Consider the following 18,203-nt stretch of genomic DNA (forward strand, 5'->3'; position numbering starts at 1 on the left):
TTATTAACATAGACGCAAAGATCTATGCCAAACTCATTGTGAATCGCCTGGCGCCACTCATGGGACCCTTAGTCCACCTGGATCAGGTGGGGTTCATCCCCTCCAGGAAGGCCAGGGATAATACATTGTAGACCTTCTCCCTCATAAGTTATGCTAAAAAAGCCAATATTACCACATTGCTTCTCTTTCTCGATGTGGGGAAGGCTTTTGAACGGGTGGACTGGGGGTTCCTCGGAGCCACCTTATCAAAGCTGGGATTGGGCCCCTTAATGCTAACACAAATCAAAGCTCTGTATGATCACCCCAGGTTAGAGTGAATGGCACTCAACAATATCCCCACAATTTAGTAACTGAACAAGGCAGGGGTGTCCTCTCTCCCCACTCCTTTACGCACTAGTTATCGAACACCTTCGCGATCAGGACTAGAGATGAGCGAACATACTCGTCCGAGCTTGATGCTCGTTCGAGCATTAGCGTACTCGAAACTGCTCGTCGGACGAATACTTCGCCTGCTCGAGAAAATGGCATCTCCCGCCGTTGTGATTTTTGGCGGCAAGAAACAGAGCCAATCACAAGCCAGGAGACTCTGCACTCCACCCAGCATGACATGGTACCCTTACACGTCGATAGCAGTGGTTGGCTGGCCAGATCAGGTGACCCTGGAATAGACAAGCCCCTGCCCGCGCTGCTCGCATCATTCTCTGTCTGGATGCCACTAGGGAGAGAGCTGCTGCTGGTCAGGGAAAGCGTTAGGGTGTTCTATTAGAATAGTGTTAGGCAGGAGTGATTCTACAAGAACCCAACAGCCCTTCTTAGGCCTACAATAGCGTTATATTTTCCTTTTTTTTGTTTGCTTGTGGCTGGGCTTGCTGCCATTAGTAGTGCAGCTAGTACCATATTGTGAGGAATTTGCTGGGAGACTTGCGACCGTTGTGTTTAGCTCTTAGTGACACGCATATCCACCTCAAACACCAAAGTGGGACAATTTATTAGGGGTTTGATTTGAATTAGGCACAGTCTGCTGATTTATTTTTTTTTACGTTTATTTCTTTTTATAACTCAAAGTCATCAGGCACAGCACAAAATCCAGTTGTGTGCTGTCAGTGTAGGTTAGGAACTAGCCATAGCAATAGGATAGCATCGTTTTGTTTAAAAAAAAAAAAAAATTGAAGTTTACACTTTAATTTGGAAAATGTTTAACCCGAGGGGTAGAGGACGAGGGCGTGGACGTGGGCGTCCAACTACTGCAGGGGTCAGAGGCTGTGGTCCTGGGCGGGGTGAGACACCACCTGCTGATGAGGGAGCAGGGAACGCCGCAGAGCTACACTCCCTAGGTTCATCATGTCTCGAGTTACTGGGACTCGTGGTAGAGCACTGTTGAGGCCAGAACAGTGCGAAGAGGTGATGTCGTGGATTGCGGACAATGCTTCTAGCCATTTGTCCACCAGTCAGTCTTCCACGCAGTCCACCCATGTCACCGAAATCAGCACTCCTCCAGCTCCTCCACCTCAGCCTCCTTCCCCCCAGTCTGCCCCCTCCCAGCAAAATTTGGCATTTGAACCGGCATACTCTGAGGAACTGTTTTCTGAACCCTTCCCACAAACCACTTGTCCGGTTGCTGCTGAGCTATTTTCTGATGCCCAGGTTTTCCACCGGTCGCAGTCTGTGGGTGATGATGACATTATTGACGTAGTGGAAGAAGTGTGTAAAGAGGTGTCGGACGATGAGGAGACACTCTTGTCAGACAGTGGTGAAGTTGTTGTCAGGGCAGGAAGTCCGAGGGGGGAGCAGACTGAGGGATCGGAGGATGATGAGGTGACAGACCCAAGCTGGGTTGATAGGCCGGGTGAACACAGTGCTTCTGAGACGGAGGCGAGTCCTATAGCAGAACAGGTTGGAAGAGGCAGTGGTGGGGCCAGACGGAGAGGCAGGGCCAGAGCTGGTGCATCAGCGCCAAATGTTTCCCGTAGTCAAGCTCCCGTGGCAAGGGCTAGATTTTCGGAAGTCTGGAGGTTCTTTAAAGAAACACCGGATGACCGACGGACTGTGGTGTGCAACCTGTGCCAAACCAGGATCAGCAGGGGTTCCACCACTACTAGCTTAACTACCACCAGTATGCGCATGCATATGAATGCTAAACACCCCACTCAATGGCACCAAGCCTGTTCACCTCCGGCCGGGCACACCACTGCTCCTTCCCCTGTGTCATCTGCTAGTCAGCCCCCTGCCCAGGACCCCGGCCCAAACACCTCCTGTGCGAAAACCCCATCTTCGCCTCCATGATCTTCCACAGCATCCACCAGCATTCAGCTCTCCATACCCCAGACGCTGGAGCGCAAAAGGAAGTATAGCGCAACCCACCCACACGCCCAAGCCCTCAACGTCCACATCTCCAAGTTGCTTAGCCTGGAGATGCTGCCCTGACCAAGGCCTTTCGAAACCTCATGGCGGCGGCCGCCCCTCGGTATTCGGTCCCCAGCCGCCACTACGTTTCCCGATGTGCCGTCCCAGCCCTGCACAAGCACGTGTCAGAGAACATCATCCGTGCCCTGACCAACGCCGTTTCTGACAAGGTCCACCTGACCACGGACACGTGGACGAGTGCTGCCGGGCAGGGCCACTATATATCGCTGGCGGCACATTGGGTTAACTTGGTGGAGGCTGGGACCGAGTCTGACCCTGGGGCTGGTCATATACTGCCGACGCTGAGGATTGCGGAGCCTACCTCAGTCCAGGTCTCAAAGGCCTACTATGCCTGCTCCTCCTCCCACCCCTCCTCCACCTCCTCCTCCGAATTACCATCCGTGGGCATGGCGCCATCAGTCGGTAGCTCTAGGCACAACAGCAGTGCCGTCGCTAAGCGACAGCAGGCGGTGCTCAAACTGCTGAGCCTAGGCGATAAAAGGCACACCACCCAAGAACTATTACAGGGCATCACGGCGCAGACTGATCTGTGGCTGGCACCGCTGAACCTGAAGCCAGACATGGTTGTTTGTGACAACGGCCGTATCCTGGTAGCGGCTCTGCAACTCGGCAGAATGACACATGTGCCATGCCTGGCCCATGTGTTAAATCTCATAGTTCAGCGTTTCCTCAAGACATACCCCAATCTGTCTGATTTGCTCACGAAGGTACGCCGCATCTGTGCGTATTTCAGGAAGTCCAGCACAGATGCTGCCACTCTCAGGGCAGCGCAGTGCCGCCTCCAACTGCCCGCTCACCGACTGTTGTTCGGCGTCCCCACGAGGTGGAATTCAACATTAACCATGTTATCCAGAGTTTACCAGCAGCGCAGAGCGATTGTAGACTGCCAGATGTCAACTTCCACCAGAACTGGTAGTCAGGTCAGTCAGCTTCCTCAAGTCTACAATGAGGAGTGGACTTGGATGTCTGATATCTGTCAGGTGCTGAGTAACTTTGAAGAGTCAACACAGATGGTCAGTGGCGATGCCGCCATCATCAGCCTCACCATCCCGCTGCTTGGCCTGTTGAAAAACTCTCTGGTCAGCATGAAGTCGGAAGCTTTGCGCTCGTCACAAGAGACGGGGGAAGAAGATTCCCTTGTTGATAGCCAAAGCACCCTTAGGTCTGTTTCTCAGCGCATATCGGAGGAGGTGGAGGAGGATGAGGAGGAAGAGGAGGAGAATGTTGGTGAGACAGAAGAGGGGACCACTGTTCAGTCCTTCACTGTTCAGCGTGTATGGGCAGAAGAAGAGGAGTTGGAGGAGGAGGAAATGGGCAGTCAGGCCAGTGAGGGGAGTGAATTCTTGCACATTGGGACTCTGGCGCATATGGCAGATTTCATGCTAGGCTGCCTTTCCCGTGACCCTTGCGTTCAAAGAATTTATTCCAGCACCGATTACTGGGTATTCACTCTCCTGGACCCACGGTACAAGCAAAATCTTTCCACTCTCATCCCTGGAGAGGAAAGGAGTGTGAGAATGCATGAATACCAGCAGGCCCTGGTGCACAAGCTGAAACAGTATTTCCCTTCTGACAGCGCTAGCGGCAGAGGGCGTACTTCTGCGGGACAAGTAGCAAGGGAGAGTAGGCGAGCAGGCAGCTTTTCCAGCACTGGCAGGGGTACGCTTCACAAGGGCTTTGCCAGTTTTATGTCACCCCAGCAAGACACTGTCACCTGTCCCCAGTCTCGGCAGAGTAGGGCTGATCTTTACAGAAAGATGGTGAGGGAGTACGTAGCTGACCATACCATCGTCCTAAATGATCACACAGCTCCCTACAACTACTGGGTTTCAAAGCTGGACATGTGGCACGAACTGGTGCTGTATGCCTTGGAGGTTCTTGCCTGCCCTGCCGCTAGCGTGTTGTCCGAGCGGGTTTTCAGTGCAGCTGGTGGCATCATCACCGATAAGCGTACACGCCTGTCGACTGACAGGCTGACGCTTATCAAGATGAATAAAGCCTGGATTTCTCCGGATTTTCATTCTCCACCAGGTGAAAGAAGCTCAACCTGAATAATGTATGCACTCCTCCTCCTCATTGTCCTCCTTCTCCTCCTCTTTGTACACTAAAGCAGAGGAAACTGGCTATTTTTTGCCAGGGCCAACTGGCTATAGTACTCTATGTATTTAATTTTTATGGAGGGCAACCTACCCGGTCCTCTGTTTTAAGCAATTTTTGGGAGTGCCACATACAGGCACTCAATCTATTTAATTTTTCTGGAGGACCACCTACCTGCTCCTCTGGTTTGAAAACTTTTTTGGACTGCCACATACAGTCACTTTCCAAATTAAATTGTCTCCATAGCAGCCTCCACATGTCGTCTTCTTAGCTGGCTCCACACGTTGTCTCCATTGCTACCTCCACATGTCATCGCCATAGCTGCCTCCAAAAGTCGTCCATATAGCTGCCTCCATACATGGTCTCCTTATCAAACGAACTGTGTCAGGCAGAATTTTGGGTTGTTTTCATGGCTTCCACATCAAACTTGTTAACTTTGTCGCCACCCTGCTGTGTAATCCACAAAATATACTGGCAAACTTTTATCATTTACCGATATTATTTCAGCGCTTCTTGCGCATCTCTTTACATTCCCCTCACCCGCCATAACCCAAACTTATAAGAACGCTACTACACTTGATCTTATACAAAAGGTTCTTAGAAGTGCTGTTTGGGGAGTAGCCGAGAGACTCTCAAGATCCAACTAACATAGTTTTAACTGCAGCACCTTTAATCTACTACTAGTTCACTGCCTCCATACATCGTCCCCTTATCAAACGAGCTGTGTCAGGCAGAATTTTCAGGTGTTTCACCAGATACATAGTGGAACTCGGCCCATCCGTCGCCGCCATGCTGGAGACCTGAAGTTGCAATCATAGCAGCGCAATATGAATGCCCCATACTGTCGCTCTTAATCATGGAAGTCGTCTCCATGGCTGCCTCCACATGTCGTCCCCTTATCAAAAGAGCTGTGTCAGGCTCATTTTTCGGGTGTTTCACCAGATACGTTATGGAACTTGGTCACTATGTCACCACCATGCTGTGTTATCGACTAAATATACCGTCAACCTTTTGTTCACATAGGAAATCATTTCAGCGCTTCTTGCTCACCTCCTTTGGTGAAGCCTAAGTCCATTTAGGGTATGTCGCCATGACACTCTCTAGCCTGCTGCTGCTGCTGCTGCCGCTGCCTCTGCATGCCGTCCCCTATAGTGTCAGAGTCAATTATTGCATGTTTTAGATGCTATCTAGCCTCATTCGGTCACTCTGTCATGGCCATGCTGTTGCCCATAATTTTGGCATAATGGTGCGATTAAGCAGCCTCAGAGGCATCCATGCATGCTTCCCCTGCTGTTTCCTGTCCATTTCCGTGGTGTTTCCATCCTTTTCTGAGGTTCCCAGGTGTTTGGCCAAGCTTCCCTGTGCAGAGCCTTGGTCCCCTTGAAAAATGCTCGAGTCTCCCATTGACTTCAATGGGGCTCGTTATTCGAGACGAGCACTCGAGCATCGAGAAAAGTTTGTCTCGAATAACGAGTACCCGAGCATTTTAGTGCTCACTCATCTCTAATCAGGACCAATCCGGGTATAAAGGGCATTCAAATTGGGGGCAGACATCACAAGTGCTCAGCTTTCACTGACGATGTCTTACTATATGTCACAGACCCGTCCTCCTCTATTCCCCACATCATGACCTCTCTCTCAACCTTCGGACATTTTAGCAATCAAAAATTAACATGTCACAGTCAGTAGCAATGAGTATAGATCTACAACTGGCTAAAGTTAAATCAATCAGAGATCGCTTTCCATTCACCTGGCGAACCTAAGCCATTACCTATCTGGGCACTTATATCAATCACATTTTCCTCCTTAACTATGGCTAGTTCTTTTGCACTCTTCAGGCAGACCTTTCTAAATGGAAAACCAAAAAGATCTCCTGGATAGGCAGATTAAACTGTATAAAGATGACTGCCCCCCCTCCCCCAGGATGCTATATGTTTTTTAAACTATTCCCCTGACACTCAAGTCATCCTTCTTCAGCAACCTATCTAGCATCTTGAGCCGTTTTCTCTGGTCCGCCTCTCCCCCAAGAATAGCAAAGAGCACTCTATTTCGTAGGAAATTACAAGGTGGTCTAGGTCTCCCCGATGGCAAGGGGCATAACTACGCATCAGTCTTAGCTTGTATCCTCAACTTGTACCACCACAAGACAGGCAAGCTTTAAATAGCTTCCCCTGGACAAACATCTACATTAGCCACGAACACCACCTTACGAAACTACCATTCTTTACAGAAAAAATCTTAAGAACCCTGCGTAAAACCCCCAAAGACTACCATCTCTTTGACTGCAATGGCCCCCTCACACCAATCCCTGATAACCCAGATTTTCCCCCAGGGGAGGCTACTGCCTTTCTTGGCCTTTTAAGAATGGAAAACACACTCATCTTTTAAACTATACTATGAGATACGGAACTCTCTCCTCTAGAGGACCTGCTACCGCTCCAACAATTGTCCAGCCTTTCACGATGGGGAAACACACAACTGCGGCACTTTTATCAAACCATTAAATCCGACATGAAGCTCTATAGAGAGACCACTCCCTTTGAACAGATGTGCATTGCCCCAACCCCAACACCAAGGCCAATCTCTGCGATTTATACCTTATACTTAAATAAATGGACAGACAACATACCACCATATGTGGAAGTCTGGCATAAGGAACTAAACATGACCTATAGTACAGAGGATTGGGATAAATCTTTTGAGCTATTTCACAAACTCTCCATCTCCAACAGGGCCCAGGAGACTTATTATAAAATTATTAACCGACTCCATAGAATCCACCAATCCTGTCCAGCTGAGTGCTTGAGATTCAGGCAGGCACCCGGCACTATGACACATATATGGTGGGAATGCCCGATACTCCAACCCTTCCGGCAGATGGTTATTAGATTGATCCACAAAGTTACGGGTGTCAGTTTGCAAAATGACCTATCCCATCTACTCTTCTCCATGATACCCACCAGGTCTTCCACTACCAAGCGCCCCCTGCTGGGCTTTTTTCTCATTGCAGCACGGGCCCTGGTCCCCAGAGTATGGAAGACTAGGAGGATCCCCTCCGCTACGGACCTCTTGCAGGAGATAATGTCCCTCCAGAGGATGGAGGAGCTCACTGCTGATTTACATTCCACAGTAGAAAAACATTTCCAGATCTGGGGTCCATGGCTCGACTTTCATCTTTTCCCAACTTCTCCACCTTTCACTGAGAAGATGACCTGCCCCCTGAGGGGTTGACCCCCTTGTCGACTGTTGACTGACTGTCTTGCACCCCGCAACCCCTTCATCCCACCTCTTCATTCCTTCCCCCCTCTGCTCAGATTAGTTTGTATAATAACCCTACTGTTTTTGCTTTTGTCTTACAATAACAGTGGTATCTCTGGTTGGCCTCCTGTTTAGCTCCCATTGAGCTTTTAGTACTACTATAAAACCGAGCATATATAGGTGGCTCTGTTTTCCTGATATAAATTCCATTGCTATAACTTATCACTTCTCCTTGAGTAGGAAGAGATGAGATGTTTCTTATCATTGTTAAACATTGATATAGGGACGTTTAGTTTCTCTGTGTAATACTCTTGTATACCCCTTCTGACCGCATGTTCTTGTCAATGTTGTATGCTATTGTAAAACTACTAAAAAAAAAAACTGTTTAGTGATAAAAAACATGTATGGATGTAATATGAATTTAAAGTATATGCACAGTATGGTGCTAGAAATTTGGTGTAAAGTGGAAGTGTGTAGAGTGTAAAGGCTAATAAGAGTATAAAAAACTAATTAGAGAACTATAGAGAACACATATAGATTGTTGTGTGACTGATAAACTGATAACTCTGATACTATGGTAGTTTCAGGTGGCCAAAATAGCACAGTGCTAATATGGCACATCTAAAGATAATGTACTGTAATGTACTGATTCAAGATATTGTACGTGACTGCTTTTGTTATTGTGCATTCAGCAATCTAGCTATTGTCTACGCTGCCTGCTTCATTGTCAACTGATATACAGCATTGCAATCTTCTTAGCTCATTATTTATTAATGTTCTCTGTTATAGAAATCCTAAAACTTTATAAACATTTTATAAACCGTCAGAGATATTGCATTTGGGGTGGTGAAACACTACAGTTGCTTTATACCATTTACCAAGAAACTTAGATAGTTTCCTAGAGTGAAGCATCTAGAGGGGTCACACCTATAACTCTAAATTAACACGCTCTATTGAACATAAAACATAACAACACTTTGAACATAAAACTTGGAGCTCCATCTCCAGAGTACTTGTATATTGTAGAGACCATTCTAGGAATTGTAAAGTGTCAATTATAAATCGAGCTATACAAATTACGCTGCTCATACGGTTACAATAGTTGAGAAATTTATGACGTCATGGTCCAGTGTTCCAAAGGGGAGCATTAAGTGCATGTGTGCCACCCTGCATTGGGATAGTGGAAAATGAGAGTAGAGCTTAGTATGTGTAATGTGCATGTTTTGTGGGTGTATAGGAGCATCAGGATGAATGGAGGGTGAAATAGAACTACAGAACATGGTGTTAGTATGTAGGACAATATGAGACTAAAATATCTAATGGTTGCTGAACAATACATTTTAAATAACACAAAATAAAAAATGGTAGGGCTATATAAAAAATGATAACATTTGCAGGTATTGGAAAATGGATGTTGCAGTTTTTTTGCAATAGAATGCTGTAAACAATAATCATGGGGGGAGCATGCAATGCCAGTAGTACACAGTACTATCAATGTGTTCAATGGTAGATTCATAAATAGATCTGTGGAATACCATATATTTATCATCTTTCTCAAAAAGAAACTATCAATATGCTTAGCTCCTCCTGCTCTATATGATGCTGACCTAAGATTTTACTGCATTTTTATGATTACGGCTTTGTAGGTCATTTGTGAGGTAACTCTAATGTATTTATTTTAAATTACACTATCAAACAGTGATATAAACAGTTAATCATATATGAACACTTTCAAGCTCTTATTTTTTACTTTCATAGGTTACTGTACAGAGCAATAGACTCACATACAGAGGATATGGGTCCTATCTACAATTACCGCATTGAAATTGCTGTTTATTTCATCATCTACATAATTCTTATTGCTTTCTTCATGATGAATATTTTTGTGGGCTTTGTCATTGTAACCTTTCAAGAACAAGGAGAGCAGGAATATAAGAATTGTGAATTAAACAAAAATCAGGTAAGATATTACTTGTATTCTTGTTTAATTAAAATTGTTTTAGATAAAATGATGGAACAACTAACAAAACTGGATTTTTTTGTCCTACAGAGACAGTGTGTGCAGTATGCCCTAAAGGCCCGTCCTCTACGGCGGTACATACCAAAAAATCCTTACCAGTATAAAGTCTGGTATTTGGTTACATCTTCATATTTTGAATACTTGATGTTTGCCCTCATTATGTTGAATACCATTAGCCTTGGAATGCAGGTAATTTTTAATTAAGTTCATGTACATTGTACTATTGACTTTAACCCCTTCAGGACACAGCCATTTTGTAGCTTGAGGCTCAGTGCCATTTTTTGTATTCTGACATGCTTTGCTTCAAACTGATTATGAGATTGTTTGTTTGTTCTTTCCTCACATGTTCATGAATTTAGTAATTTTTTAAAAAATTTGCCATTCTCAAAATTGAAAATCATTTAGTTTTCAGGCAAATAGTTTTACCACCTAAATTAGTTGCTGTATATCATTTTCCATATGTCTACTTTACATTTTCATAATTTTTGAAATGTCTGGATAATTTATTTTGATGTCACGTGGCTTACAAATCGAATATCGGTTTTCTGTATTTTCAGAATTGACTATTTTGGGGATAATTACAGGTTTTAATGAAATTTTAAATATATGACAATGAAAAAACTCCAATATATATCAACCCATTTTCAAATCAACCCACCAAACTATCAGAAACAGCTTTTAGGAAGATTGTTAACCACTTGAGATCTCCATTGTAATTGAATCGAAATGGAGGTGAAATTTAAAAATTTTGTCGGTCATATGTTCATTTAGCCCTCAAATTTACACATTTCCAAAAGATAAAATTAGAAATCCCATCTTAAAATTTGTTATGCAATGTCTCCCGAGTACAGAGACCCTCCACATGTGGCCATTACCTGCTTTATGGGTGCGTGGTGAGGCGCAGAAAGGAAGGAGAGCTGTGCAGCTGCCAGGAGCTGTTTTAGCTTCCTCATTTTGTAGTCTATAAAATTTTAGCTTTTTCGTTATTGGCACCATATGACTGCATTTTTTTGCGGGCTGAGATGCTTTTTCCAATTCTGTACTGGATTTTTTACTCTTTTTTTGTGCCCACCTTATTGTCAGGTTCGCTAGGGAGAATGCTGGTTCTTCTGGTGGTGCTAGCAGTGTTCTCCAACCTCCGGCGCGTATCTGCGCAAACTCCACCTCTCGTCCGCTACCAGTGGTCTTTGGCGTGCGCCCTGGGCAGCGGCAGATCTCGTGCTGTCTAGGAGTTGTGTTCGGAACTGCTGGGACTTGTGGTACCTCTGCATGATGCCTGCTATTGTGCTTTGTTATTCTGCACCATGAGGGGTTAATTCCCAGACGTTGTCCAGCTCCTATCAGGTTCTGGCTGCATAAATTGCAGCTTCACTAGTCACCTGTGCCAGTGTTTGAAATCCCTTCATCACTCGCTCTCTGCATTAGGTTTGACTTTCTCTGTATCTGTATTGTTGTGACCTCGGCTAATTTTTGACATTGACTCTTTGCTTACAGACTTTGTTCTTGACGTACCCTTTTGTTGTGACTCTGGCTAGTTTACTACTCTTTTGTGTTTTATGTTCGTCAGTCTGCTCGTGTTTCCCTTCCCACACTTATCTAGTGTATTTCGAGTCTTCAAGTAGTCGCCCCACGGTTTAGCAAGCTCAGGGCACACTATCCCCTGTCTTCTGTGTTACCCAATCCTAACACTTATAGCCTAATAAACATGTTTTCTTTATTCTATAGGTCAAAATGATTACGGTGGCACCATACTTAGATATTATTTCATATGTTTTACTAAATTTGCAAAACAAAACCCTAATGTGGGGAAAAATAATTTTTGCATCGCCGTCTTCCAAGTGGCATAACATTTTTTACTTTTTTTGGCTATGGAGCTGGCTGATAGCTTGTTTTTTGCGGGGCATGTTGCACTTTGCAACAGTATCGTCCTGGAATACACGTTTTTATAATCACTTTTTATTGCATTTTTTGTGAGATAAAACAGGTAAAAATCTTAATTTTTGGTGTGTTTTTAATGTTAATTTTTGTGTTCATTAAAGGGGTTCAGTAATGATCTTTTTTAACCCCTTATTGACGCACATTGTAAAAGTACGGCGCGAGTCGGGTGCGTGTACATGGAGAGGGCTCACAGGCTGAGCCCTCTCTATAGCCGGTAAGTCTTTGCTGCATATTGCAGTAATCCCCGCGATTGCCACCCGCAGAGCTGCCTGCGGGTTCAAAATGATGGAGGCGCATGCGTCATCTTGCCGAGGATTGCCGCTCCCCGTGATATCATCTAATAGCCGTGATCCATTGCCATGACAGCTTTGGTTCTTCCGAAGACCAGAGCCTGTCCCATTTTAACCCTTTCATTACAATGTGCAATCAGCAGGAAAATCCCCTCATAGTATGGCAGTAAATGCTAGGATCGATTAGACAACCTAGGGTTAAAGTACCCTAGGGAGTCTAAAAAATAGTAAAACTAAAAATAAAAAAATTAAAAAACCTAAAAATTCAAATCACCCCCCTTTTCCTAGAACTGATATAAATAAACAGAAAAAATCCTAAACACATTAGGTATCACTGTGTCCGAAAATGCCCAATCTATCCCGTAATGGAAAATACCACCCAAAGTTTTTTGTCATTTTGAAAAATATTAAAAATTCAATAAAAAGTAATCAAAAGGTTGTACAGTCCTAAAAATGGTAGCAGTGAAAATGTCATCAAAAGTCGCACAAAATGACACCAGCCACAGCTCCGTACACTGAAGTATGAAAAAAATTAATAGTGGCAGAAAATGGCAACATAAAAAAAAGATTTTTTGTACAGGAGGTTTTAGTTTTTGTAAATGTATGAAAACATTATAAAACCTATACAAATTTGGTATCCGCATGATGGAACCGATCCAAAGAATAAAGTAGATATGTTATTTGGGGAGAACAGTGAAAGCTGTAAAATCCAAGCCCACAAGAAAACAACGCAAATGCGTTTCTTCACCATTTTCATTACATTTGGATTTTTTTCCCGCTTCCCAGTACACGGAAATATTCAATACCATCACTATGAAGTGCAATTTTTTACGCAGAAAATAAGCCATCAGAGAACTCTTTACGTGTAAAAATGCAAAAGTTATAGATTTTTGAAGGTGGGGAATGAAAAATGGAAATGTAAAAAACAAAAAAGGGCCAGGTCGTTAAGGGGTTAAATCTATGGGTTGTTACGGACGTGGTGATGCTATACAATTGGGGTTTGTGTTTTGTTGTGTTATTACACTTTTTTGTGTTATGTCTATGTATGTTATATGGGGCTTATAGGCAGTTTTATAAATTTATTAATTGATTTTTATTTAAGAACCATTTTTTTTAAACTTTTTTATTAATTCCACCATGGGACATTATCAAGCAATCATCTGATTGTTCATGATAATACTCTGCAATGTTGATGTATTCATAGTTTTTCATAGTATCATAGTATGTAAGGCTGGAAAAAGTCCATCAAGTCCAACCTTTAAGAATTAAATAAATGTTTTATCCCCATAAACCGTGATATTTTTTCTCCCCAGAAAGGCATCCAGGCCTCTCTTGAAAATGTACATAGAGTCCGCCATAACAACCTCCTGCGGCAGAGCGTTCCATAGTCTCACTGTTCTTACAGTATAGAACCTTTGTCTATGTTGATGGTAAAATCGCCTCTCCTCTAGGCGTAGAGGATGCCCCCTTGTCCTAGTCACAGGCCTAGGTATAAAAAGATCTTTGGAGAGATCCTTGTACTGTCCGTTCAGGTATTTGTACATTGTAATGAGGTATCCCCTCAATCGTCTTTTTCTAAACTAAATAATCCCAAATTTTGTAATCTGCCAGTGTATTCTAATCCCCCCATTCCCCTAATAATCCTGGTTGCTCTCCTCTGCACCCGTTTCAGCTCTACTATATCCTTTTTATACACTGGTGCCCAAAACTGTACACAATATTCCATGTGTGGTCTGACCAGGGATTTGTATAAGGGCAAAACTATGTCTTTATCATGAGAATCTATTCCTCTATTGATACATCCCATAATTTTATTTGCTTTAGCAGCAGCCGCCTTGCTCTGGTCACTAAAATTAAGTTTACCATCCGCCAATACCCCCAAGTCCTTTTCAGCTCCAGTTTTACCAAGTAATTGACTGTTTAGAACATAATTATACTTTTTGTTTCTATGGCCCAAGTGCATAACTTTACATTTATCTACATTAAACCTCATCAACCATTTCTCTGCCCACTCCTCAAGCTTCCACAAATCCCTCTGTAATGCTAAACTATAGACCTCAGTAGTTATTACATTACACAGCTTAGTATCATCTGCACATATTGAAACTTGACTGTGTAAACCCACTACAAGGTCATTAATAAAAATATTAAAAAGAAGTGGCCCCAATACTGACCCCTGTGGAACCCCACTGGTAACGTCAACCCAATCTGAGAATGTGCCATTGATGACGACCCTCTGTTTTCTATCACTAAGCCAATTACTTACTGGATAAGTAAAGGTATAATTATATGGGTCAATTAGTTGAAAACAGCACATTGAAAACGTTTGAAGTGTTAAAAAAGGAGTTCAAATTAGGGGATAATGACCTGTTTAGGTATATTAGATTATGGTGGTTTTTTCAAAAATTAAAGCACAAAGGCACTATTTCACGGTCGGTGAACTTAAGTGAGGTGGTGAGGAAAAAGAAATTAGCTTACACTTATAGTTTGCTTAGTCAGGGAAGTACGCAAAATGTAAAGTTTAAATGTATACAGGGGTGGGAACAGGACTTGGGGAACCATGTAGATGGAGAGGAGATTTGGGAGGATATCTTAGGGAACTTTACACAGGTATCTAAAAATGGTTCACATAGAATTTCACAAGAACCCCAAAATGGTTACACAAGGTGGGTTACAGGTTAAATGATAAATGTTTAAAGTGTGGGAATGAAGGAGCAGATTGGGTGCACCTCTTTTGGAGATGCCCGAAACTTCACCGATATTGGGTGGGAGTGTTTGAAAAGTTGAGTAGGGTGATAGGGATAGACTTACAGTTGGATGTTTGGGTAGGAATATTGGGGTACTTAAAGAAGATTAAGATATCAAATAGGGAAAAAAAGTTACTATCCCAAATGCTGTTTCAGGCCAGGAAAACAATTCTCATGGTGTGGATATCGGAGACTGCTCCAACAGCTAACATGTGGGAAAAAGCTGTAAATAGGGTGTCAGATATAGAAATGGGATGGGCAAGAGCAAAGGGTAGGACGGAAGAATATGAAAACAAATGGAGTAGATGGAAGAAGTACAACGTGTAAAAGGGCCATAGTAGGGAAGCAGGTTGGAAGGGAGGGGAATAATTAAGGTGGGAAGAAATGGGGGAAGGTTTTTTTTTTTTTTGTCTCCTGCTCACTTTCCTTTCCTGCTCACGTATAGAATGGGGAGGGGGGTGGTCGGAAGGGGGCTGTTTGATAATTGAGGCAAAGGATGTTGTCAGGACGCGCACTACGCAATAACATAAGCGGATTCCATGGGGAAATGTCAGCTGTTTCTTCTTCTTTCTTTTTTTTTTCTTCTTTTAATATTGTTGCTGTGGATTTGTGTTGTGGTGATTTTGCTTCTCCCAGTCAACGAAAAAGGAAAAAGTATATCATATCTTTGTAGAGAAAAATGTCACTTTTCTTGTAAAATGGGTTGCGTGTACCTTTCCTGCAAATATGCAGGTCATTCTGCCCCAAACTGTTAATGTGATAAAGTTATGCGAACTGTAATTTCTTTTAAACCAATAAAAAAAAAAAAAAAGCCAATTACTTACCCAAATACACAGATTTTCTCCTATTCCCAGCAGACTCATTTTATATACCAATCTTTTATGTGGCATGGTGTCAAATGCCTTTGAAAAGTCCAGATATACAGATATCCAGTCTTGAACTTACCTCCTCGTAGAAAAATCAGATTAGTCTGACAGGACCGATCTCTCATAAACCCATGCTGACGCTGGGTTATAAGGTTGTGCACAGTGAGATACTCGAGGACAGCATCTCTAACAAACCCCTCAAATATTTTCCCCACCACAGAAGTTAGACTCACAGGTCTGTAGTTTCAAGGATCGCTATTTGATCCTTTTTTGTATATTGGTACCACATTTGCTATGCGCCAGTCCTGTGGAACATAACCAATCCTCAGTGAATCTTCAAATATTAAAAATAACGGTCTGTCTATCACGGTACATACATGCAGAACCCAGGGGTGTATGCCATCTGGCCCCGGTGATTTATCTATCTTAGTGGTTGCTTACATTATTCCTCATTGTGTCTTCCACCAGGGGATTTTCCTGGGTAAAGACAGTTGAGAAGGTGACATTCAGTAGATTGGCCCTTTCCTCGTCTCCTTCCACCATGACCCCCATGTTATTTCTAAGGGGACCCACACTCTCTATTTTTAGTTTCTTATCATTTATATACTTGAAAAATAATTTGGGATTATTTTTGCTCTCCCTGGCAATTTTTCTCTGTCTCTATTTTTGCAGCCTTTATCTGCTTTATACAGGATTTATTTTTCTCTCTATAATCCTGTAATGCCTCATCGCTACCTTCACGTTTTAGCGCCTTAAACGCCTTATCTTTCTCGCTTATTGCTTTCCTTACAAGACTAGTTAGCCACATTGGCTGTTTCTTGTTCCTCTTATGCTTTTTCCCATAAGGTATGTGTTTCTCACAGGACTTTTGTCTTTGAGAACATTATCCCAGTCTATGACTTTAGGCTGATACTGTGCCTTTAAGATCCGCGATCAGAGCCCATAAGAGCCCATTCCGAGAGTGGGTATTACACTGGGATGTCAGCTGTTAAAGATGATAGCCAGTGTATTCCGATGCCGGCCCAGCGCCGATCTGGAGCTGAGCCGACATCAGCCCTGCGTCCGATTATATGAGACGCTAAGTGCTAAGAGAGCCCACACTGACCGCGGGTGTTACCCGGGGATGTCAGCGGTAGATTAATGCTGACATCTCGCGACCCCCGATGCCGGCTCCGCTCCTGTGCAGAGTCAAACCGGCATTGTCTCTGCGCCATTGCTCTACTGCGCTGAGCGCTATTCGCAGGACCCAGAACGTAGAGCTAAGGCAAGGAGCGCTAAGGGGTTAACCATCTTCTGACCCTAACAACTTTTTCATACTTTGGTGTACAGAACTGTGTGAGTTGTCATGTAAGGTGTTATTTTTTGCAAGATGAGCGGACATTTTCATTGCTATTATTTTGAGGACTATGCAACCTTTTGATCACTTTTTATACATTTTTTCATGTTGTAAAATGGTGTTAAAGTCTTGTTTCGGTCATTTGGGCTTTATTTTCCATTATGTGGTTTACTGCCAGTTATAACAGTTTTTATAGTTTGAGGACGTGGTGATACCTAACATGTTTGTGATTTTTACTGTTTATTTAGTTTCATATCAGTTCTAGGGAAAGGGGTGATTATAATTTTATATTTTTAACTTTTTTTTTAATATTTACTATGTCTTAGACCAGTGATGGCGAACCTTTTAAAGACCGAGTGCCCAAACTACAACCAAGACCCACTAAATTTATCGCAAAGTGCCAACACAGAAATTTAATTTGAGATTTATGCTCCCTTCTCTGTCACAGCTTTCATTGATACTAGCACCCTGAGGACACCAATAAAGCAGAAAATAGAAGAAATTAGGATGATCATTGTAGCTTCCCTCCAAGGTACTATAAACAGTAAGAATTGTCAGGGCCGGAGTAGGAGCTACAATGATAATCCAGATCTGTCCACACCTTCCCTCTCCTCCTGTAGTCCCAGGTAGCACTGTCACTTTGCAATAGCTCTGTGCACAACAAGTCCTGGGCTGTCTGGGACTGCAGGAAGATACCTGGAGTCATCTCTGGTGATGGGCTGAGTGCCACCTCTGGCACCCATGCCATAGGTTAGCCACTACTGTCTTAGACCCTCTACGGTACTTTAACCCTAGATGGTCTGATCATTCCTACCATATACTGCAATACTACTCTAGATTGCCTCGGTCTGTAAGAAGAGGGCTCAGCCTGTGAGCCGTTCATACACCCTTCATGAATTAAAAAACATGAATTAATATGCATCTAAAAATGTATGTGATATGTATACAGAAAAACGTGTTTTGATTTGTTAATCATGGACATAAATGTTACGACATGTTAAAAGGTAGCATAACATAGGGCAGTTTCACATTGCTGTGGTCACTCCATGAATCACAGATCGTGCAGTGTCCTGTTTCACGTACTCATCTCAGAGTCTGTGACTGGAATCCTTGTCTGGGACGTAATCACAGTCGTAACAGCCATAGCAGCTGCTAAGGGGCCCACAATGTCAGGTCTGACACACTAAAAAATGGAGGATGTGCATCATTTTTTACATGAAAACACGC

At 43.4% G+C, this 18,203-nt stretch overlaps 1 protein-coding gene across 2 annotated transcripts in view; it reads left to right on the forward strand.

Annotated features, from left to right (window-relative positions):
* CACNA1S (calcium voltage-gated channel subunit alpha1 S) overlaps positions 1–18,203 on the forward strand; it is an 817,957-nt gene that overhangs the window by 457,066 nt on the left and 342,688 nt on the right. For both annotated transcript variants that reach the window (XM_072137243.1, XM_072137244.1), the window contains 2 exons: positions 9,538–9,739; positions 9,830–9,988. In XM_072137243.1, coding sequence (XP_071993344.1) covers positions 9,538–9,739; positions 9,830–9,988 — 361 coding nt within the window. The remainder of the gene's footprint in view (positions 1–9,537; positions 9,740–9,829; positions 9,989–18,203) is intronic.

Source organism: Engystomops pustulosus, chromosome 2 (assembly GCF_040894005.1).
Source record: "Engystomops pustulosus chromosome 2, aEngPut4.maternal, whole genome shotgun sequence".
NCBI classification, from domain to species: domain Eukaryota; kingdom Metazoa; phylum Chordata; class Amphibia; order Anura; family Leptodactylidae; genus Engystomops; species Engystomops pustulosus.